Raw genomic sequence first — 24,669 nt, forward strand, 5'->3', positions numbered from 1 at the left:
CACCTTATCAGGATGTAGGAGGTTGTACTACGAAGGAGCCGGCTGGAGGTGGCTCTTACTCCTGCACGCACGAGTGGCCTAGATTACTTTAGTTCCCTCCAACGCTAAGGCTTACACTGCATAGCATAAAGCTTTGTTCTTTAAGTAAGGAACTGCGACTTCGGGTTCGTGACTCTGGCGCATTGTCATGAGTAGGCCAGGATGACAATGACGATGTTGCCATCGGGAAAATAAAAACACCGCGGAAGAATCTTTTAGGGGCCTGGCGCATGACTGGCTTGACAGGGATCTACCCAGGGCCTTCTATATAATGAGGACTGCTACATAATGGCCGCAAGTGTCAGGCTCCACAGTCGGGTTCAGGATAGAAAAAAAAAGGTCAGGACAAGGCTCAGTTGGTCGCTTGGCCGCCGAGCTGGACCCTCTTCACGGTTTACCGTGCCCGCTTTGAACGCAACGGCCATATTAGAAATCGGTTAGATGAGATGGCAGCCTGCTTGTTTACCCCTTCAAATCTGTGGCTAACATCTGTTCATTTAGCATATTCAACCACGATTCACTAAAAAATTTGAATTCCATCAGGTTCGCTTAGGCTAGCAACCTACCTCTACCTGAAATACGCCCCAATTATGGCAAGCTGAATACTACTTTTCTGGCTGTAAATAACTGGAATTCTCTCTCGATAGAAACAAAACAATCGCCATCTTTACCAAGCTTTAAGAAAAATCTCTGTGCATATTTACTCAACCACAATCAATAATTTGCTTAACTGGTGGGACCGTATGTTTTTATGCTGTATATGTCATTGCACCCCTGATCTGTTCATTACATTATTTTTTGTACCATTGTTTTTAACGATCTTCGTTGAATTTCGCACGGCGTACATGTATAACATCCATAAAAAGCTCTTTGAATTGTATTTCGCACTAATGTATTATATCTTCTCTTCACTGCTGACTTTGCTGCTGCATTGAGTTGTTTTATTTTCTATCTGTAATAGGAGGCCGCCCCGCTCGCCTCGTGGTCTGGGACCTCCATCTGTATATTTTATGTAAAAAATTTTTCAGCCAATAAAAATGTTTTCTTCTTCTTCAAAATCACGACGTACCGAAGATCGTCACGTCAAATCTCAGTATATACACGAGTATATACTGCCGTGCTTCTAACTTCGCGTTCAAGGGATATCGGTTTCCACCGGGCACGCTTTTATTTCGCGAAAAGACTTACGCTGTCCTTCTATTTCAGGGGCCTGATATTATGAATAATTGAGGACTTATCTTTTTCTTCCGCCGCTTTACTTAATGAAGCAGGCGTAACATTGCTACGGAGCGTCTGTTCGGCGAGACGTTTGTTCCGCGTGGCCTATACGGTATCCACGTTCTACAGACTAGCCGAGTACGGCACTGTACATGGCCTGTTCTGTATTGCAGATGATACAAAGGCTGTCCTGTCACTTCGCGTATCCTTAGGCGTGGGGTTGCTATCTCTGCACGCGGACCATTGGGAGCAGTTACGTTAATTTGGTAATTTAAGTGGTAAGCCACACATCCCGCTGACATTTGAGGATGATGTTTAGATCGGGGTCTTTTTCTTTATTCAACTACAGGGGCGAACTAACACAAGTAACATGACCTACTTCCCGCGCTTCCTGAATTTTGTAAGTCGGCTTTTAAGCCATACGCACCATCTTTGCAAGAATGCACGCTTCACAGGAGCCGGGAACAAAGCTGTGTGATAGTGTTTTGTTGTGGACGTGAAGAGTAATAACGAAAGTGCCATGAAGAATTTGGTATCATAAAGAGCTGTGCTGCAACATTTTAGAAAATCATTTTCTTGGGCTTCTCACGGTTTCTCGCAGCAACAGCCTCAGAAAGTTCCTGCTACTCGCGTCTTGACATCCTTGACTGAGAACAAAGTTAATGAAGACAAGAAGAAGCATAGCTTCATCTGATCTATGGTAACAAACAATTTTCACTACACTTGCCCGAGTAACTTGCGATTAAGGAGCGGGGTTTTATTTCCCAATCTTCCTCGCCTTAAGAGATGTAATAGGGCGACAATCAGAAAAGGAAAGTCAGTGCCAAAGGACGCGGTGCAACATAAAAAATGTGTAGCCTGTCAGCAAATAAACCTAGCAAAACCTAGTAGGCTTACTTCGCCCGTGTAGCAACGTTGCCATGGATTCCACTCTTGTTTTGAACGATGAAGCTCCTGGGCTCTAAAATGAGCGCGTGGGACGCGTACGTCAGCAAAACTTTCCCTCAATGCGTAAAATTGTCATTGCCTTAACGTCAGGTGCATAAATATAAAATTATCAACCTTTGGCAACATTAAGTTCATGATAATGTCTTTCATACAATAAACAGGCTGCTGGGAGCAATCAGCAATTACTACCTACGTTTACAACCAGAATTATTCAGGATAGAGTTCTGTGCGCCACGCTGAGATTTCTAGGAGTTCTTAAAGGGGTGGCGCTACTGTTGCGCATGCGGACCATGCAAGGTACGAATTCAAACAAGATTACCGCGAATGCATTTGGAGTGAGCGAGGCATGCTTTCCTGCTTTCTTGTTTGCTAGACTCCTCGCTCGCTCACTCACGTACTCACCCACTTACTCACTCGCTTGCTCGCTCACTCCCTCCCTCACTCACTCACTCACTCACTCACTCACTCACTCACTCACTCACTCACTCACTCACTCACTCACTCACTCACTCACTCACTCACTCACTCACTCACTCACTCGCTTGCTCGCTCCCTCACTCACCCACTCACTCACGCGCTTGCTCGCACACTCACTCCCGCACTCACTCACTCACTCACTCACTCACTCACTCACTCACTCACTCACTCACTCACTCACTCACTCACTCACTCACGCACTCACCCAATCGCTTGCTCGCTCCCTCCCTCACTCACTCACGCACTCACTCGCTTGCTCACTCACTCGCTCGCTCACTAGCTCGCTCACTCACTCACTCAATCGCTTGCTCGCTCCCTCACTGAAGCACTCGCTCACTCACCCACTCATTTACTCACTCAATCTGATCACACTTCACTGTAGATAATGAAAGAGCCGACGTCGTCTGGAATAAAAAGCCAGATAACAGGCGATTTGGTGCATTCCATTCATTTTATTAACTATTATCGTACTTTATTCAGTGTCCATTGTACATAGGAAATCGATAGAAAATATTACGGTTGATTTACAGTGAGGCACACGGAGATTTCGTCTACCGTTCTCGCTGCCTTCTTTGGGGGAGCCGTGACAGAAAGGGCAACGACATAACGCACACCCAGCTGCCGAACCTGTGTTGCTTAATCAAGAAATGAAGCTCTAACAAAACTTTAAAAGTGACAGAGCGTCATCCTTCGGTGACAATAATACGATGCGAAAAGTGTGCAAAGGAGAAGGTAAAAGAGAAGGCCTAGTCCCAATGGCGCCTTTGACTAGCTGTTGACTTGGCGTTATGCCTATTTGACTGTAGCAGTGCTGTCACCACATGTGTCCCATCGTCAGAGGCTGGATATTAAGACAGGCAGCTGAAACCCTGATAACTTCCCACAAATTTTCTTTTAGTTTAAAAACAGTGAAAGCGCGTAAAAGCAAAGCTGGTCGGAGTAAGTAAAAAAAAGCAAGTTGCCTGAGAGAACTGCGTATGCCTGTTTAGGTAAGATAACATACGAATAAACATTAAAAGAAAGAAGTTGAATTTTTTTGCAATCTCGTTAAGTACGGACTGGCAGAAAGCCCAAGGTGGACCTGTGGCCGTGTTGAGAACGATGCATGGAGAGTGATACCCGACGATTTGAGCTGCAAAGCGAACGTAATTTCGCTATTCTTACCTTGTTGTGTAGTCCCTTAAAGGGGCCATGAAGACAAATTACAGGTATTGTTCATTGGAGATACTGATTTGCCCTGATAGCAATAACATCATTTTTGTCACAAACTTCAAACAAATAAGGGAGATATCAAAGAAAACATATGAAACAGTGGCCACTTTCGTGTGAGGTCACACAAACTTATATGTGAGATTGGCGGTCGCCGACGTGAGCAACCGTCAAGAAACATGACTGGGTGATTACAGTGGGGCTTTTAGTGCAGTTTAATCGCACCACTTGAATGCTTACGTGCGGTTAACACACTAGAAAGTACGTTTTTAGTGCTGACTCATATTAAATCACCGCTGCTCGTTGTAGCGGGAAATTTGAACGTTTTCAAACATTTTTCTCTCTCCATTTTTTCGGTTATAAAACGTCATCCGTGGGTGGGATGGAACTGTGTGAGTTACCGAAAGCTATTTCTTTCATAATAAACGAAGTTGTATTCTGTACTCATGGCCCTTTATAAAGGCTCGATTCCTCACCTCCCCTTTGTAATTGCGTTGCGATAGCAAAGGAAAACGGTCGCCATCAGACGCTGTGGATGGGCGGCGTCGTTAAGAGCACGTGTTCCAAATGCCGAATCACTAGCGTAATGTTTCCCTCGGAAATTTTACCGGTGGACGAACTACATCACGTTTATCATTTGATCTATTCATTTATCACTCCTGCCGACAAATAAGTGGTTACCCTCGTTTCAGTAATCTGTTTGCACCTCAACTTTCTTGACGTATTCCTCAACCTCCTATGGCATTAAAAAGAAAACCTTAAAAGCGTAAATTCATGCCGTTCTCACGGTTTCGACAAACGCAGGCTCCGACATTTCTGTGCCCACTTAATTTAACGAGAAATGGTGAATACAATCCTTATCTTCGCGAGTTTGTTTCGCTTGCGAAAATCAAACAATTTTCCAGGGATGTCAGCGAAGCTGTGACGCCTGAGACATAGCAGTGCTCGCGGAGGTAATGCAACTGCTACCACGACCACAACGCCACCTTGAGGGGATGTCAGCGAAGCTGTGACGCCTGAGACATAGCAGTGCTCGCGGAGGTAATGCAACTGCCACCACGACCACAACGCCACCTTGAGGAGTGCGCAAGTTTGGGAACGAAGTAAAATATCTGCGCCGACAATCTAAACGAAGTAGGAGCGCTTAGTCAGCTGTTACTATACATATAGCAAAGAAGAGGAAGGAAGAAAAGACTCAAGTCATCGAAACAAATATTTCCACCCATCCTATAAACAAACATAATGCTTATCTTTATACAAAAACGCATACAACAAATAAATATCTTCGGCGTAAATTACATTCTTTGGTTTAACAGCATAATGTTCACTGTACAAAAACTCTCCTATGGCCTCCAAAGAACAGTCATCCAAACGCAATCAGAGCGAGGCCCGCGACAGAAAGCCGAAATAACCCAAAGCTAAACGGCTCCTTTTCTTTCGTTTGAGTCAATTAGAACTGCACGTACCCTCGGCGCTTCGACAAAGAAGGATTGCAGTCAGCGCAAGAACAACATCGCGACGCCATGCTCGTGAACACTCTGTGAATAGTAGCTCTCACAACAACAACATTTGCAATCGGCCGCGGCATAAATGATACACATCTAACAAAAAAAAACATCGCAGGTCAACAAAACAGGAATTGTGAACCTCCGTAGAAATAAAAAAAAATCTTAAAGCCTGGAAAAATTCTGATCCTACGTACCGTGAACTTGCCGGGTGCATCAAATGCATCGTGTATAAAGATCGCTTGGCGAACACGTCTTTTTTGTTTGTTTGTTTCGGCGATAGCAGTAGTGGTTTTGTTTTCGTAAAAACTTGGCGTCAGCGTCGTCTGTGTGGAGCATCGGTGAATTCGGATAGCAAGAACGAGTGGGCTGAGGGAATGGAGGGGACCGAATGGAGGGGACCGAATGGAGGAAGGGGGGGGGGGTGGAAGCGAATTCACCACGCCGAAACAAATGTGTCGCACAGACGGAATCGCCCTGCTAGCGCAGACCCCACCACCATTAATCGGAACGATCATCGGTATTTTTTTTTCGCTCCCTTAACTTCGCTGAGATGTCCAAATGTAGAAACTCAATCTGTTTTGTTCGAAAACTTATGCACCCCGTCCAGATCCACTTGCGAATTTCAGGTTTGACTCGACCGGCTGTAATGTGCCAGTCAGGCTGTTTGAAACGTGCCAAAGCGAGAGAGAAAAAAAAGGCTCAAAATAAAAGCAGAAAAATGGCTAAAAAAATGCGTGGCGCGGAAATCACATCAGCCAAAAACGCATAGTAACACCACCAAAAAGCAGCAAATTATAACACTGACAATATCTTCTCAAGCGCAGTCCCACAGTCCGGCGTGCGCACACGCCACGAACACACACCGAAAACACACGGTTAGGTCGGTCAAGGCTGAAGGGAAGGGGGGCAAACGCGCACAGCTGTACGATAAACACGCACAGATCATCACACATTCGACGAAGTAATACATGTTCCCCACGATCATCAGTTCATCTCTCTTTTTTTTTTTGCTTTCGCACAGTTCGGATTTTATCTTCCCTCCGTCCTTCACGCTCCCAACGTTTAATCCGCTGACGTCATCGCTGTTTATGCTTTTCGCCGTAGTAACTTCCGGCACAGTCTTCTTCCCTGTCACCGTGCACTTCTCCTGTCTGTACACGCTTGTGTATGTATGCTTGTGTAGTACATTTAGTGCGTTCTTTTTCTTCATTTGTGTGTGCGTGTGTATGCACGAGCTGCACGCCGCACTTGTATGGTAGAAAGAGAGTCGTTCGCCCCGAATGCGGCTCCCCGTCATAGCGACGCAGCGAGTGTCTCACTGAACGGGGATTGGGACTGGCGTGCCACGCTGGAGGGGAGAAGCGGCGTGTCGGGCGGCGTTGCCCTCCGCGCTGGCGGCAGCAGCTGTGCGGGGAAGCCAACCGACGAGGGTGACACGTCAGGCCGGCTACGAGGGCGGTGGGATGAAGCAGCCCGTGATGATCACAGAACAACCGCGGTAACGGCATCCCGCGTCGCTAGGAGGTACGCACACACACACACGCACACATCACAGGCAGCGAGAAGAGTGAAGAGGCGATCACAACGCAAGTGGTCTGATGGAACACTCCGCGGCGACCGCCGCCTACCGATGGAGTCACCTCTGGCTTTAATGCGGCGTCCCCAACGGGGGCGCCTCGCGCGTGGAGGGGGTTTGTTTAACTTTGCTCTCCCCATCTTCCCTTATTTTTTGTTCGCTTCCCTGACCGTGCAATTTAGAACGCGCGTCTGGGAGAAGTCTGCGCACTTAGTAAGCGCCTGCTACGAACGAGGATAAGCTGGAGAAGGGAGTGAGAAGGCTGCCGAGATAGAAAAAAAGGCCGCCGCACACATTGCCCTGTTCTGGTTTCGGGCGAGAGGCAGCGTAGGATAATCGAGTGGCCAGGCGTCGCTGTGGGAATTACTGCTGGAGCCAACCAATTTGCTCAGCGTCCCGTTTCGAAATTCGGGGTTCGGAAACCCCAAGAGAGTTCGCGGCGGAGGGGAACGCGTTCAAGGGGAGGGGCAGGCGAGTATCGGTGAAGGAGGCGATGGTTTCCCCCGTTCGCTGAGAGGCGATCCTGTGAGCGGTGTCTGGTTTATTTTGGAAAACGCGGACAAGATAGGAGCTTACGCAGGTGCTCGAATGTAACACTTGAGGGGCCTGGTTGGTGCGGTGATTATCAGGTCATTAGTGTTACACTCTTACTAGCAGCCATGTTTTGCGCCACCGCAATGTATCCGAATCGGCCCTTACAGCCTGGTGAGTGTGACGAAATACCGCTCTAACGACGCCTGTAATTCTAAGGCGCGAATACTTTTTTACTTGATTGAATTTTGTAAAGCCGGCGTGAAGTGGTTTGATGCAACACGCTGTTTTTGTTTCTTTACCTATCTAGAAACCACTAGAATGACTGATTCAGCTTAGTCTCTCAAACTGCAAATTCCAGAATCTAACTTCCTTTGAACAACACAGTTCTTCTAACCTTACAGGGTCGAGGAGAGGGAGACGCCGCGCCGAAGACTGCCAACGCCAGGATGGTGCTCGTCGCGGAGCCTTACATCGACCCCTCCGTCGAAGGGAAAGAAACGCAAAAGGAAAGCCGACAGGCCGGTGGATGGCAAAAGAAAGAGGCGCAACATATTTACACCGCGGCACCCGCTGACTGGCTCATCAATAGTGAGCCGCCTGCGGCCTTGCCTAGCGAGCAGATCACCGCCGTCACACGTCGCACAGGGAAGGCGCACATCCTCGGCTGCGTGCCAGCGCCAGGTGGCATTCTCTCGACGGGCGCCTGTTGAGCGCGTGGCCCCGAGCAGTGGCGGCGTCCACGTGCGCTCTGTCACGGCGATCGCCGAAGAGCGCCCGGAGCCGAGGCTGCCTCGTTTTCTGGCAGCAGCGATGGGTGCAGAATATTGCCTTCTCGGATTCGCTGAAAGGGCCAGGTTCGCACTTGTAGCTTTGCACGAGTCGGACGGATCGGAGCCTAGTAGCGTTTCGGAAGAAAGAAAATCACGAAAGCTTGCGGCCAGGTAGCTGGAACCCTGATTTATAATTCCCTCTTTACCGACTAAAAGAAACGCGATGGGAGGTTTGAGGACTAAAAGTAGGGAAGGATGACAGAACGTAAACATACAGGATAGTAAGGACTGTACAAACTCAGCCATGAACCAATTTGAATTCAAAATTACGTGAGTCTAGCTCAACAGAGCGTCGGCTCTTGGCTAAACATTTTAGCTAGTTGGGGTCAAGACACAATGGATTGACCAACTGTTTCGGCAAACCGATGATCTACGGTAATGTACACATATTTTGCTCTTTCAGCCATACGACGAGGAAGTTTCACTATTCTGCACCTATCCCTGCGGCAGTCTCGGCACCAGCACAGGGAAGCTGACTGCCGGAAGTTGTCCAGTTTCGACATGTTCCTGCTCGTCACTTGCACGCGGTGAAGCGGAGGTTGCGGCGGCGGCGGCGGAGCGGCCAGCGGCAGCAGCAGCTCAGTCGGCCGCCTTGGCTCCGCGGCCGGTCTTTTTGCGAGCCTTGGGTGGTACCCCGGGCTGCGGCGGCGGGGCGCCTGGTCCGCCCCCCTTGGGGGGCAGCGGGGGCTTCACCAGGCGAGGGTCGGGCACCCGGCCGGCTTTCACGTCCTCGTACATGTCAGCGTACAGGAGTTCGTCATTGATATCGGGCCTGTAAGGCTGCGCAGACAAGAGAACACGGGCTCAAGCATTTACATTGCGTAAGGAAGGATTTCAAAGAGGACAACTATGTTGTGAAGATAAGTTCATCATCATAATCATCACCATCATAATCATCATCATGTTCAAGTCCACTGCAAGACGAAGGTCTCTCCCATTGACTTCCAACCACTCCTGTCCTGCGCCACTCGAGCACAGTTCAACCCCGAAGTTCCGTATTTCATTCCTCCATCGCATTATTGGCCTTCCCCTCCTTCTAGAACCATCTCTTGGTATCCACTCTGTTTCCACATTTGTCCACCGGAGAAGCTCTTTATATCGGATGTTTAACGCAGGGATTGGACGGTTGTACTTAGTGCTAAGCGCACCGCAGTAGTGTGTCCCAGATAGGTCTTGCCGCTCTGAGGTTATCCAAACCGAATATAGTGCCGACTACGCTGACATCTCCATTTCTGCTTATCCCCATAAAAACAGCGACAGAGGCTTTGTTTCGGTGACGTGGTTTCGCAGATAGAAGCAGACTGCCTTAGCAACCGCGTCTTCCTGACGGCTAGGTAAAACGAGCACTCTTCAAGTAATGTTAACGTAGATGTTTGTAACGACACTCTTAACCAAAAAAGAGTAAAGGGGGAGTGCCATTGCTCCTTTGGGTAACTAACTACATTGCCACAATCATTAGTACCATACGAGAGTAAATGCGAGGGGATGAACGGTTACTCCGCCAACCGTTTGTCCTTAGCAGAACGGTTGTTGCGTTCCGCTCCCCCCCAACCCCCCCCTCCCCCCCTCCCCCCGAAGACGAGCTAGGAGCGCCGAAAAAGAAAAAAATCCACTGACGGGCATCAAACCACTGACCCACGCACACGAACACAACGCGCTACCGACTAGACCTCGAGACCTGATGGAGAACTGGGCAGAAAATGGATAGTGAAGTGAAAAGCCTTTGGTACTCTGCACTCCCCGTCGTTGCGTTTATTGCTGGCGTCGGAATTCCTAGCGATGCAACTGCTTGCAATATACGCTCCGCTAAGTCTAGACATTATTGCTAAGCTTCGACTGCAAGTAGACGTTCACGAGCATCGTTTTTCCTCGTAAAAGAAAAGAAAACCAATCGACCTCGTAGCGGCAGGAGGCTGAGTGCTCTAACGACGCACTCGCTTCGGCTAGAACTACCAAGTTTCCTAATGTTCTCAACTCATCCCAAACGTCTTTGATCTCACATGCGCGAGTTCACGGTAGTCTGTGCTGGAGAAATAATAGTTAAACAGGGCTTATGTTCCTGCGCATAGGAAGCAAAACTTCTTCAATTAGAGTTGGTAGATGGGACTGGAAAATGCAACCGGGTCTTACAGCTGTTCAGGCATTGTCATTGCTAATACATTGGCATTGGCGTTGTTATTCCTAATGATATTGTCATTGTCATGGTTATTGCATTGTCACTAGAATAAATTGTAACTGACGCATATGCAACTACGTTTTTCTATGCTGTCCACACGGTCTGGTGCAATTCCGCTTTAGAAAGATTTCCATGCTGTATCTGTAGTTATCTTATGCATTTTCAACACTGTGCTCAGAAGACGGTGGTTACAAAGGTATCTACTTTTTTTTCGGGTGTACAAGTGTGTGAACCTCGCACAACTTTTCTGCGACACTCTTTGAATTATTTTACGCCCAATAAACTGCTGAGGTTGGGTTTTAACTAGGGTGTCCGATCAAATCATCATCATCATCATCGTCATCATCATCACCAGCCTATCTACGCCCACTGCAGGGCAAAGGCCTCTCCCAGTCTTCTCCAATTACCTCGGTCCTGCGCCAACCGTGACCAATTTATCCCCGCAAACTTCTTGATCTCATCTGCCCATCTAATTTTCTGCCGCCCCCTGCAGCGCTTGCCTTCTCTAGGGATCCACTCTGTTACCCTTAACGACCAGCGGTTATCTTGCCTTCGCATTACATGCCCTGCCCACGTCCATTTCTTCTTCTTAATTTCTACCAATATGTCTTTAACACCAGTTTGCTCCCTGACCCACTCCGCTCTCTTCTTGTCCCTTAATGTTACACCTAGCATTTTCCGCTCCATTGCCCGCTGAGTCGTTCTCAATTTAAGTTGAACCCTCTTAGTCAGCCTCCAAGTTTCTGCGCCGTAGGTGAGTACCGGTAATATGCAGCTGTCATACACTTTCTTCTTCAGCGACAATGGTAGGCTGCTATTCATTATCTGGGAATGTCTGCCATATGCACCCCACCCCATTCTGATTCTTCTAATTATCTCTGCCTCATGGTTGGGATCTGGGGTCACAACTTGGCCTAAGTAGATATATTCGCTTACCACTTCCACTGCCTCGCCACCGATCTCAAACTGCTGTGCTGCCCCGAGGTTATTGATCATTACTTTAGTTTTCTGCATATTAATTTTCAGGCCCACGGTTCTACTCTGTTCGCCCAGTGCAGAAAGCATGCTTTGCAATTCGTCCCCCGAGTTACTTAGCAAATCATACGATTTGGTTTTGTATCGCAATGGTGTACGATAATTGCTATCGCTCTGCAATCTCACAGACTTGATGAGTAGACGCTGGTCAGCAGCTGTAAATGTTACATTTCTTTTCCGACCTAGTGGAGCGTTGCGCCATGGATACCGCAATTTCCAGCGCCAATAGATTAAACAGTACCAATGTCTTCACCACTGCTTGTGTTCTTGTGAACTTTCGTCGTGGTCCTGAATGGGGTTATAACTAATTTAATTTTCCACGTCGTGGCGTCCACTACAAAATTCGTTTCGATGTTTCAATACGATTTTTTTTCGTTCAGCAGCAATTGCAGGTGCCATAAAAATAATGCTATCTATCGTTATTACGCATTTCCCTTATAAAACAAACAGCGCACACACCATACGAAAAGCGCACAATTTGTTTCAAGAGTAGCGTTCGAGCGCAAAGTAAGAACGAATGGTGCTTTATGCCTTCATGTACCGCTTATTCAAAACTATGAACCACTGTGGAGTCCAAAAAGCACTGGATGATCACCGTAGATCGTGAAACCAATACTGACACCAATTCGTAAAAGGTAACACAACAGCTGGAGAAAATTGCTGATAATAAAACCTAATAGACTTTCGCACCTTCATTCATACATAAAAAATAGCTGCGTAGATGCCCTGTTTTCGTTTTTAGTTTATTTTTTGCCATCCCTCCCCCCCCCCCTGCCCCCCCCCCCTCTTCCCATCCCCCAGGCCCGGCGATATTATACCAGACTAAGCTACCGGTATAGTTCCTGTACGGTCACCAACAGTTCCTTCACGACGGCAAACAGCATCTTGTCCACAATCTTGGCATTAATTGCTTTGTGTGACGAGAGTACTGTAGAAGATAAAGTTTCTAGGAGAAAATAATAAACAGCGCTAACAATGGCAAAGGAAAGGTGCGCTTTTTCTTATGTCGCCAGAACACTATTCGTCATTTCATAGCCAGTGCTTGTGCTTGCCTGCTTGTTTTACATTATCAACTTCGCGTTGGTTCCCCGCAACGTCTCCGCCGTTTGCACTAGCCCACACACAGACCTTATCGACAAAAGGGGCGCGCCATGAACGCACACTCACCGGCCGCTGCATTGTCTAGCGATTGGTGGAATTTGAGCGTGGCGTACTCCGTGGGAGGGCCCTCTCTCCTGGAGGTGAGCACGGCTTTGTGCGAGTTGTTGAGCAAAGCGAGGTCTGCGTACACGACCCCCTCGCGGTGGTTAGTACGCACAAGGTGCACCTGTCCACGGGAACGGGCCGGCCGGCAGCAGGGCAACGGAATCGGATGCGGGAACAGGGATGAGAGAAAAAACGGCGGCAACACACACTCATGCTGTTAGAAAGCACTGGCATGCCGGAACAACCACAGCACAAACACTCAACAGACTCTCCCACACACTCGTACCTGGCAGGCTTCAGCTACATTTGTGCGGTGAGCGCTTGACTGAAGTGCGCAAATGGGCGATTGTTATTGTGGGCAACGTGTTATTTTCTTGCCGTTTTCCTGACCTGCAGCAACCGGGTGATCATCCTAATTGATGTATCAGGCCAGTTACTTCAGGTAACAACGTTGGATAAGTAAATCCCGGCGTTGGCCGTTGATTAAGCAAGGTCTTCCATTACCGCGATAAAGAGTGCCTATCTGACTTAACCGTTGGGAAACCTTACGAGGTTTACTTATTCGTATTTGCAGCTGGTTGTGCCCTTAGTCGGCAAGGAAGTTTGTAATAGACACTTGTCTTGTCCAAGTTAGAATGTTCAGGGCCTCTCAAACTCGCGCATGCGTAACTCCGTGGGCTGCGCGGATTGTATTAAATAATCAAAGTTTCTGTTGGCGGTAACGTAATTAAGCCTAGGATGCAAGAACCAAACTCGCTGACACGACGCTGAAACAGGCAAGCTCTAAACTCTAACTTGGTTTCGAGTTTTCTACAACGGCCATCGCAGTTTAGACAACTTGCCCTTATAAACCGCGGCTTTGTCGGAGTGCGGCCTTAAACTCCGTTCCTCACGCTGGTTGACTCGTTAGACCATGACAACAGGTTCAGGTCAGCATCGCGATGACTCACAGTAGGCCTTATCAACCTTAATAGAATACTTACAACGCAAAACAAATCAAATATCTCCGACTGGCTGAAGGAATTTTCAGTGACAGACAAGACAAGAAAGTGCGAAACACGAAAACGCAAGGCCGGTCAGAGAATCCAGGCACCATGTACTGACCACAAGCAAAAGGAGGGAGAGGGCCAGCTGGGGCTGGAAAACAGAACAGCTCGAGAACGAGAAAGAAAAAGCACGAGAACAGGACAGAGAGGGAACAGAGTCGATGGGCCGAATGAAGGAGCCCCAGGAGAGGGGGAAAAAGGAGAGTGAAGTCGACAGTTCAGCCAATGGAGTGTCAAAAGTGTGTCGTGGCGGAGACGCGTCGCAGAGAGCGACACTGTGTGCGTCGCGGGAACCGGGCGACTGACCTTCGGCGTCGAGGAGAGCGGCACGTCCCCGTCGTCAGCGTGGGCCGAACGATGGTGCTGCTGCGCAGTCATCATCATCGGCGAGTGCACCCTGCTCGGAGGGTCGCCGTATCCCGCTCCGGCCACTCCATTGGCTCCGTTGCGGAACCCATTCCGCGAATCTGTCCTCATCGGCGTCGCCGAGCGTCGGCCCAACGATCCGGCCGCCGATCCAGCCGACGGAATAGAGGCCGCGCCGTAGTGTCCGGCCGGCTTCGTGCTCTTGGGTCTGGGCGGAGGCAGACCGACGCCGTTGATGCTGGCGTGCACGGGATCAGGGAACGCTCGCGCCGAGCCGGCTGCCAGCACGTTCACGTAGTGGGCGGGCCTCCGCTCGTCCCGCTGGCTCGGCGGCGACAACGGAGACGACGACGACGTCGGGCCTTTGCAGCTTCCCAGCGAAGGCGCGTCGGAGGCCGATGTCGTTACCGTCGACTCGGACGTGACGGTCGACGCCGTTGAAGGGCACTGTTTCGACCCGGCAACGGGGAGGAATTGTGTAAACGCACAACTGACATTGGAACATGCGCATGCGTCCACGTGTTAGAGACGAGCAAGCAAGGCCCACCACACGCTTGCAAGACGTTATCTTCTGTTGTTAAATCGCATTGGATCAATACGTCATTTAGTAATAGGACACTCACAATAGGATTTATCTCGTTAGCACTACAATGCTGACACCCCAACTGGAGACACACCAGCACACACTTCAGGCCAGGTATTACAATAAAGGCGCTTAGTTTGCGCTCCATACACTCGCATAACATTGGTCTGTATGGTTAAAAAGCTACAAAGTCATGCTCCCGGAGAGTAAGTTACTAAAACAACGGGGCGAGTAGTCACAGTTTGGAGAACACAATTAGCTCAAGCGATTGCGAGCGCCCCAAACGTCGGGAAACAGAGTTGCCCCGGAACGCCATACATGTATAAAACAGAGGCCGCTGTAAAATTAACTCGTTCAGTATCCCAGCGAGCCAACGACGCACTCCCAGCGAGTGGGGAAAGCTCATTAGCGTTTGTGCCTGTTGGGCCTCTTAGAGCTGATTGCTCCACCCCTGCACGCGTTTTTCGTACGCGCACGTGCCCCGCGCGCGGAAAGACGAGAAAAACAGGGGCAAGCCCCGCGAAACAGCGGCCACGCTGGCGGGTCCCTTACCCCCTTGGAGTTCCTCTGGGGATGGAAAGGCATGTTCTCGTAGGTGGCCCTGTTTTCGGGCTCGCTGTTCCCGAGCGGAGGCGGTCCATTCTCCGTCTTGCCCTCCACGTTCTGGTACACGGGCTCGCCGCCGCCGCCCCCCTTAGACTTCGACTTCACGGGACTTCTCATGTCTACGCAAAGCACAAAAGAGGGGGGAGGAGCGAAAGGGTGCGTTAAAACCGTGGGTCTCAGCACACTGTCCTAAGCAGCGAACAATCTGGGAAGACAGGCGAACAAAGAAGTCAGACTAGCACAAAAATTTCGTAAAAGTATTTGCTTTTTATTGTGATATTAGTTTTTATTTATTTTGTTTGTATTTTTTGGCGAGATGATTGTACAGTGGCGTTGCGACTAAGGCCGCTGTGCAACGCCGCCCCGTTACAAAGGGGAAACCACTAAGAATCATCATCATCATCATCATTTTTGCGTGATAACAGGGATGCATTACGCAAAGGCTTCAAGTTTTCTACGAATGCGTCCCGGCTGCAGCTAAAGGTACCTAAATTCGTGCAGAAGATGACAAAATTTAAAGCCCGTGGACGTGGGTGGCAGAGGATGTCACACGTGATATGGATACAGTGAGCTCGCTGAAAGTTTATTGTTGGATGCTGCGCCATAAACATGATACTGGGCCAATTTGCGCAGCGAGAACGCACTTCTCGGTTTTGACAAAAAAGAAAAGCAGCTGCGAGTTGTGTTGAAGGACATTCCTGTTCTACTTCGATCAAGATCATTATATGTATTTCCCCACTTGCAACACTGCTTAACAAAAACGCCCGCTTGCGGAGAACCGAGGCTCACAAATCACTAAAGTTTGCCAGTACACAAAAGCATTGATATTATCCTTTCTTTGTTTATCAGGCCATCGCTGTCCGCGGTAATTTTATTTTTGCGTCTCAAAAACTAAATTTAGTATTTGCAGTATGCACAGTGAGTGCTCGTACTAACAGCTAAATTTTTTACCGTTATAAATGAGCCTGCTACGGTTCAGACAGAGGAAGTGCTCGTTCCACGATTACAGCGCATATTTTATTTGCGTTGTAATATGTGTGTATGCATGCCGCAAGGGCATCGGCGACCAAAGAAGATCATTTTTTTAATGATCGATGCTGTTAGTGCATGCTTCATTAATACCTGCCCTGATTCGCAATGTAGCATTACGTCTGAACGACTCTCTTACTAATTAGATTTTTACATCTCTCCAAGACAACGCCCGAATTTAGAGACTTGGGTAGTGAACAAAAAGACGTATCAAATCTAGCGAAAACGAAAGATGTCTTAGCCAATATTTTCCGGCGAACACCTTGTGCAAATAACTACAGTTGGAGTACACGTGCCACAGTCTACGCTGTTATCTCAAGTGAACACTTAGCTACGTGCGTTAGTACAGTGAAGGGAGTCACAAAGAAGAGAGAAAGAAAATGATCGCTCAAAACGATCACCGGAGTCGAATCTCTAAAATCGCGCCTTTTAGCGGTCTTTTTCTTTCAATAAACCGAAGCTGCTGCGTGTGAAGGGAACCAGTGGTGGCGGCCGAGTGTCTCCTCACCTGAGACGGCTCTCCTTTTCCTTCTGGGCCCGTCAACTCGCTTGAATGAGACCACTGTGCGCAGGAGGGAGGGGGAGGGAGGGGCGGTGCCATCGTGAGACGCATGCTGGGAGTGCGTGTTACACAGCAAGGCGGCCAGTGAGAACGGAGGGGTTACGAGAGACAGCCGGGGTGTTACGGAGGAAGGCGTTCGACACGGGTGTCAGGCTCAGCTCAAAGCATGGGTTGTGAGTGGGAGCCCCGTGCAGCGACACCAAGCGCTGGCAGTACATTTCAACTTCTGGCAACCAAAACATCAAGCAGCTACAAGGCATAAACCACATCTACAGGACGCATTTAGTCGTGTTGTTCCTCTTATTTTATTGCCGCATGTGTTGTTTGCCCACAGCACATTTTAAGAAAATTTTGTCCCTGCAGTTTAATGATGTCAGCAGGTGAGCGCAATGCCTTAAGTGGCATCAAACGATCTCATTGTGCAGGATAGGTGCTTTAGAAATTTTTCAGTTCTCATTCGAAGGTTTTGTGCAGAATTTAAACAGTGCACAACTGGAAGCAATCGTTGGTTAAGTTAATTTTCCGTCGAATGCATTTCCGCTACTACTCCACAAAACTAGCTGCCATGCTAGCCCGTTCAAATGGTTACTTCAGCGACGGACATTTTCAACCTCAAGTTTGAGCAAAGTTTTAAAAATGGGCGGCAGCACTCGAACAGTGATTGCATGGGATGTGGAATTTTTTAGCCGCAGAACTTACGGTGGCCGCTGACGTAGTTTTTTTTTTTTTTTGGTGCAGTGCCACTTACGCTGGCATATTGAGTGCACCCGTTCGCATAAATTTAAAAGACGTCTTAACGCGTAGCGTTAAGAGCCCCACGTCGTAGAAAATTCGGTGTCGTCAGCGGCATTGACCTTCAGCAAAAGATCTCGCAGCGCCAATTTGCGGCGCCCACAGAAACCACTGCGATTGCCCCAATCGAGTAGGAGCGGAAAGTTTCCAGAGCCCGGGGAGGTTTCATGCTATGCGAACAGGGCCCCACAACGCTATCGCCTTCCACACTAAAAGACGAAGCTTAAGCGTCCTCAAAATATTTTGTGCGCATCTGCTAAGATACCAGGCAAAAAACTGCTCCAGTCAAAGCTACACACCTTGTAAACAGGCGAACAGAGTCAACGCCGCTCACGACGTAACTCTAACAACCACATATTGACCCCCTTCATTTTTATGAGAGAAAGAAAAAGACACCAGAGTAAGTTTTTCATGCAGATAGCTGGGAAGGGATTGAATGAAATTTGTCATGCAGTGTCACAAGTGTTCCTGTTACTACAATAGTTGACAATTCGGAAAACAACACAACAAAACAGAGTACAGAAAATTTTGTGTCTAAGTATCCATGGTAATTGCCGTACCAGAGACTTGGTAGTCGTGCTGATGACGACGCTTGCTCGGATTTATAACACGTACAAAATATGTGGTCAACTAACACTCGAACAACATGTCTGTGTCAGTGTCAATACCAAAACATTTTATTTCTATGTGTGCAATATGCACCAAAGAAGATCTGCGACTGCCGTAGTCATCATTCTTTCATTTTTATTGCACTTTAAGCAAGAGAGAGAGAGAAAACCAATACTGTGACTTCGTTAAGGATAGTGGAAATTTGTCGGTCACTTATTGCTGGTGCAAAGGAAGTGATGCGAGACTTACGGCACAAAATATCCACTACGAAACAAAGCATTAGCCAATAAACATGGAACTATGGCCATCTACCTGAGTTTCCCGTGATATCACTGCTGCTACCATTCTGCAGATATGGTGGGTGGAAGCCAGCCTTGTGGATGCTCAAATCTTCACTCAGGCTTAGCCGCCCCTCCGGTCTACAGCAAAAATTAGTAAAAGCACACTGCTCATCAGACACAACTGCTTCAGAACTTTACAGAATTCCAATGAGCGACAAAATAAGATGCGGCCACTAAGAACTCAGCAGGCAGCCCTGAACCACACCATTAGTGCGATTGTAGAATAGTTATCCGGATATTCATTGAAATATACTGAACTCGCATTTATCTGCAACTGGCTTTTCCAGTCATGCTAAATGAGTTTTTAAATATATTACCCTCTTGGAATGGTGGAGTTAATTTTAAAAATAGATCGCTCACAATACAAGGTATGCTTCAGTTTGCATTATCGGTACGTTTATTAAAGCAACAAGTGAATAGGAGCATTCACACCGGGAAGGAACTTGGTCGTGCAGGCCATGCGACATTGCAAAATGGTTTGCGGGATGTTAGTGCAAAGGTCCAAGGAAATAAACACTAGAACAATTATCTGTTTATGTGTTTGGTTGATAATGAAGGTGAATTTGGGTATTGAGCTGGGTACTTACGTTTGCCGATCCTCGATCCCATCCTTTGGTCCAGCTGTAATGAGCACACACGACATCTGACTTCCATACAACTTACCGTGCACCAACGACTGGGAAGTCTTCTTAGCAAGAGATGAATTGAAGCACCCCAAAACAAGTATGCTACATTCACACACAGCAGCTTCGGTTTCGAACTGAAGTACTTCCAAAAAACTTTGCCATTTGAGTTCATTTAGTACCTAGATTTCAAAGATAAGCCGACTTTGTGTCGGGTAAATTCATTTCAAATTGTAATTTGTCTCGATTTAGTTTCCGGAAATAGCAAACTCTCTATTTAACGTCCTTTTATGACGATGCGACAAACTGAAGGTAGTAGATTTGTTTAATGGCTTGGTAACATGACAAGTAAGGCCGCCTTCTTTCAATGTTGATTGCAATGTGATTTTTGTTTCATTGCATGTTCCCCTTCTTCTTATGTGCGCACAGTGCGATAACCCTGCCTCCGGGGAACGAAAAAGGGAGGGTCCATGCAGCTCACCTCTTCTCCGTCTCCTCTTCATGATAAGAACGAGAATAACGATTATGATAATGAAAACTAGAACGATGAGCCCCGCGATGCCGGTTATCATCATGACTTGCTCGTCGTCCAAGTAGACGTGATTGAAAGCATCTGCAAAAAAGCACGCTTCGTTAGCGCTGATGTGAAAAACTATTTAATTATGACGGATAGTATTGCAAGTTCAAGCAGAGTGTCGAAAATGTTTATGCTACAGCGTATTAAAGTACTTAGAGGCAGATAACTTTGTCGTATATTTGCGAAGTTGCGAGATTACGCTGCCGACATTCATTAAATTGGCTCATTCAGTTGAAACCATAGCATTTCCAATGTAATATTTCTTAAGGGCTATCGGCACTTAGGGCAAGTGAAAACTCAGCGCTCATGTTGTCCTGCTAAATATTTTCAGAGATATACCTGCTGGGACAGTCTACACTTGGGATTACCAAGATTAAAGTCCTTTGCGCAATTTCTTGAATGGCACATTATGGAAAGGATTATTTTTGATGTAACAACCTGATCTGTGGGCAGTGTGATAGATTGGCTCATTGCCCGAAAATCAACAGTGAACAGCGTAAAACATAAAAGACAGGAACAATTCTTCTTCTGCAAATATCATGTTCCTTGTGTTCTGCGCTGTATAGCAATGAGTTGAACAGATGGAATATCGCATCGCATTACTTCATCCGGAATATGCAAATGTAAACTCGTCAAATAGATTTCATTGATTCTGCAGAACGTTACTAGCCACAAAAACCGGTTGATTTGATAAGGACTCATGCATAAAATGGTACCTCAAAAGGGCAAATAGCTTTTTTGCTGAGATATTTTTTTCTATCGGTGCTTTACGCTAGGGGATCGAGAGAGTAAGCAACCCACCGCCGGGTCCGTTGACGCGGTACTCGCACTCGGCGGGGCCGAGCGAGTTGTTGGGCAGGCAGAGGTAGAGGCCGTAGTAGTCGGCCCCCGCTGAGTCCGGCACCGTGTAGATGCTGCGCAGTGCCTCGGAGTAGATGTTCTGCTCGAGCGTCTCGTTTCCCAGCATCCAGGTGATGTTCACCTGCGGGGGGTTGGCGTCCACTTCGCAGATCAGCGTCACCTGGCCCTCCGAGTTCTTGCTTGTGTACAGCACGCATGATGGTGGGTCTGCGCAAAGAAGAGAGATCAAAGTGAGCGGCGTTTATCCACTTCGTGGTATTGTGCAACTAGGACCAGCTGCGACGAAGTTTCGAGAAAAATCGAGTTTCCGGCACCAGAGGGTTCTGCGTGGAAGCCTACAATGTTGTTTGCATTCCGTACCATCCGCTGCATTTGGTACGATATACTTCTTCAAAATAGTGTGTTGGCCTCCTCGCCACCACCCTCTGTTTTTTCACCGGCCGTTGACAATAAACTAGAAAACCTGCCGTGTTTTCTTTCTTTCCTTCTTTCCTGTTTTTATGTCACTACAATTCCGGCAACATGTGTAACAAGCCCTGCCGCTAGCTGCACTGACCTGACCAATTTTCATGAAGGGGCATTTTATCTCTTTCTCTCTCTCTTTCTAACTACAAATCTATTTCAATCTATTTCTCTTTACCAATCTATTTCTCTTTTCTAACTACCAATCTACTTCTCTTCCCGTTTTCCTTTTCTTATTTGTATTATTCGTGTTAGCATTTAACCCTCATCACATGTTCACCAACCATCAGAAGTAGCAAGCCCAGCATTAAGCAGGGCTGACCTCTTCGGTCTCATTAAAGAAACTTCTCTGTCTCTCTCTCTATCCTGCTTTCGCATCCACAACTCATAAGACGTGGTTAAATACCCTCGGAGACTCTTGTAACCACGCGATCTACACACAAGGCCTCATATACACCCCCTTTGTGTACTATTTAACTGTGGTTGGGACTGATTGAATCTGAGGAGACGGTGGAGCAGGGGGCCTTCTATCAGGCCGAAAGAAGCCACTCACAGATGACGTCGATGTAGCTGTTGGCGGAGGCCGACCCATGCCGGTTGCTGGCGACGCAGGTGTAGTTGCCGGTGCGCTCGCGGCCCAGGCTGTAGTTCATGAAAAGTAGCGGGCTGTCCGAGATGACCTGGTCGTTGTACATCCACATGTACTCGCTCGGAGGCTTCGAGTTGGCAGTGCACGACACCTGCTCGGCCACATTGCCCTCGTAGACAAGCAGGTGGGACTCGGACACCTCGATGTCTTCGGGAGGATCTGAAGGCACATTTTGGCGAAGGCACGCTGTTCAGCAGGTCATGACTTAAAGGCTGGAGTTTCGCAAAACCAATCAGTTTATTATAACGCTTATTTTATTATTCACCCTTAGAATTCGTACACGAGCCACTGTTGCATCCAGTCATCTACAATACTCTTTTGTGTTGCTGTACCATACAGCGATATGAGCGAATTAAAAATCGTTAATTGTTTCGGGGTAGAAAAATTTTTAGTGTTTTAAAGAAATGAGTGAGGTGAACCCAGCGACACCAAGGAAGGTCGACGAGAGAAGCGCTCGCGTATTTCTGGTAGTCGTCTTCATTTGTGTGGTTGGGTTTATCCCGCTTTAGAGAGAGAGAAATAATTATTTATTGGAGAGTTTAGCTCCAACCCAAACAGGAGCTGGCTACTCCAGTCATTGGAGTATACAAAAGGTACAATACTTGCCCTAAGGAACCACAAGGGGTTAGATTAAGTATATTGAGACAGCAGCGGTCCTTACAGCAGTGGAATGAAGTTAAAAAAAAAAACAAGAGAACTATACACATTTATATACAGACGACATCCACGACGCGACACAGATTTAGATGAGGCATGCACCTTCTTCACCAACAATGTGCTTTACTGAAACGTTTAACTGTCCACATCCTGCACAATCTGCCTCTATATTTGTAGTTATTAGAGTAGACTGTATTACAAGACTTATTAGCCGCTGCACCCCAACGCATACTTTTAGGCAACTTAGTGCGTCATTGTCACGTTGTGAATCGGCCATTACACATAATGACAACTAAATGAAAGCAGCGTTTCCGTAGTAACTTTCACTACCTTGTTTAAAGAATGGTTTCCCAGCATTAATCCTTGCACTCTGAAGCACGCTGTAGCAAAAAAAAAAAAAAGTGCAGGCGGCTCCACTCACACTCGACCTCGAAGTGCGTGGTGGAGGAGACGGCGCGGCCGACCAGGTTGCCGCTCGAGCGACACGTGAAGGTGGTGTTGTCCAGGTTTCGGTCGAGCTCGCCGCCGGGCCACTGCGTCATGTCGAACTTGAGCGTGCTGACGACGGAGGCGAAGCGGTTCTCGGCGGGCTCTTCCGGGTGCGGCGTGCTCTGGATGCCGAACTGGGGGCTGTAGTCGATGCTCTCGCCCGCCCGCAGCCACTCGATCACGCACGCCGGCTCGCACTCGACGCGGCACGACAGGCTCACGTCCGTCGAGTTCTGCAGCGCCCCGTGCACCTTGGGCAGCTGGTCGATGAACGAAGGCGGCGCTGCACGGGGGACGTGTAGGAGGAAACGCTGAATCACGCTGGATCACGCCGGAGCTGCCGGCATCGCGCTTTGTCTACTGCACGCGCACGACTGTGATGCTTACAGAATGAGCTCAGAGATAACCTTCTTTAGGCAGCTGCTATTTTTACAGAGAATTAAATGTGAGTAAGAGCACACTGGGGCCCTCGCCATAATATTTGGGATAATTTGTCGAACTGCCCAATTCTGTTGCCATTATTGTGGACAAAAGAACCGATTACTGTGTGATGAATGATTAAATAACGAACCTTCTATATGGCTCGTAGCTGCAAGCTCGCTGGAAAACTTTGGACTATTTGACGACACCATATTTAGTCTCGATTGGATCTGTGGTGACGCCATCAGCTCTAATAAGGTCGAATGCCCAAGCCAGTGTCTATAACTCTGAATCCTAAACTTCGAAAGCCTCGATACCAATATGTGCGCTGTCAGAAAGTTCTCTTTGTGCTGCCGCTGGGCAACGCGTTCTGCCGTACACGCCCGAGATTCATACCGAGCACGGGCAGTTCGTAGTCTCCGCTGGGGCCAGCGCCGACGTCGTTGACGGCGGCGCACGAGTAGCGTCCGCGCGAGGACAGGCTCCCGGGTGGGGTGACCAGTTCGGCCTCGGTGGCCGTGGTGATGAGCTCGCCCTCAAACTCCCAGCGGTAGTGGGTGGCCGGCGGCAGGCCCGGGTCTTCTACCACACAGCTCATGGTCGTCGTCTTGCCCTTCACAGCGTACTCGCTAGCGTGGACGACACTAGCGGGACCGGGAGGATCTGCGAGCGACACCGCGCATGGAAAGGGGGAATTTCGGCCACAGTTCTACCGCGAGCATGCAACGTCGCGCGATGTTGCACGGTGATCATGATGATAACGGCGGTGATAGCCCGACAGATAAGACGGCGATCCTCACACAAATTGCCGAACAACTCCCCAGAACTACTCTTCCCGCGACCCAAACGCCACTCTACCAACCTTCAGCACGAGAGCATCCGAACAACTTACGTTACCGTCATCAAGTGTCTTATTTCCGACCCTGGTGAACATTTGAGCACTCACCTTAACAGCCTCGACCAATTTCACCGTAAACGTCGACGCACAAAGACAGGCCCACTAGAAACCCAAGTACCACCCGTCCTCCGGATACTCCACAGACGCCTCCATCACTCTTCTTACCGATGTAGGTCAACTGACGCAGCACCGACCTTCTCCTCCCCCTGACGCTTCAATATTTGACAATGGATCTGTCTCTGGCACCATAACAAGTCACCTTCCGTTGCGCAATATACACAACCGAAATCCAGGATATCACTGCCATCCGAGAAACGGATGCAGTCGTCTTTCGGGGATATAA

The 24,669-nt window shown here is 48.3% G+C and overlaps 1 protein-coding gene across 5 annotated transcripts in view; it reads right to left on the reverse strand.

Annotated features, from left to right (window-relative positions):
• LOC144178374 (hemicentin-2-like) overlaps positions 1–24,669 on the reverse strand; it is an 813,819-nt gene that overhangs the window by 527,873 nt on the left and 261,277 nt on the right. Inside the window, exons 7-18 of one of the 5 annotated variants that reach the window (XM_077706158.1) lie at positions 23,825–24,091; positions 22,941–23,291; positions 21,767–22,021; positions 20,692–20,958; positions 19,795–19,926; positions 19,278–19,311; positions 18,662–18,768; positions 16,895–16,948; positions 15,304–15,476; positions 14,109–14,615; positions 12,718–12,877; positions 8,950–9,119 (exon numbers count right to left, since the gene is read on the reverse strand). In XM_077706158.1, coding sequence (XP_077562284.1) covers positions 9,097–9,119; positions 12,718–12,877; positions 14,109–14,615; positions 15,304–15,476; positions 16,895–16,948; positions 18,662–18,768; positions 19,278–19,311; positions 19,795–19,926; positions 20,692–20,958; positions 21,767–22,021; positions 22,941–23,291; positions 23,825–24,091 — 2,330 coding nt within the window. In that variant the 3' untranslated portion in view covers positions 8,950–9,096. Of the gene's footprint in view, positions 1–3,114; positions 9,120–12,717; positions 12,878–14,108; positions 14,616–15,303; positions 15,477–16,894; positions 16,949–18,661; positions 18,769–19,277; positions 19,312–19,794; positions 19,927–20,691; positions 20,959–21,766; positions 22,022–22,940; positions 23,292–23,824; positions 24,092–24,669 lie in introns of those variants that run through there. The other 4 variants (XM_077706162.1, XR_013324005.1, XM_077706161.1 and 1 more) reach the window with 4 other exon arrangements.

Source organism: Haemaphysalis longicornis, unplaced genomic scaffold (genome assembly GCF_048455015.1).
Source record: "Haemaphysalis longicornis isolate Haplotype H1 unplaced genomic scaffold, Haemaphysalis longicornis Haplotype H1 scaffold_4, whole genome shotgun sequence".
NCBI lineage: Eukaryota > Metazoa > Arthropoda > Arachnida > Ixodida > Ixodidae > Haemaphysalis > Haemaphysalis longicornis.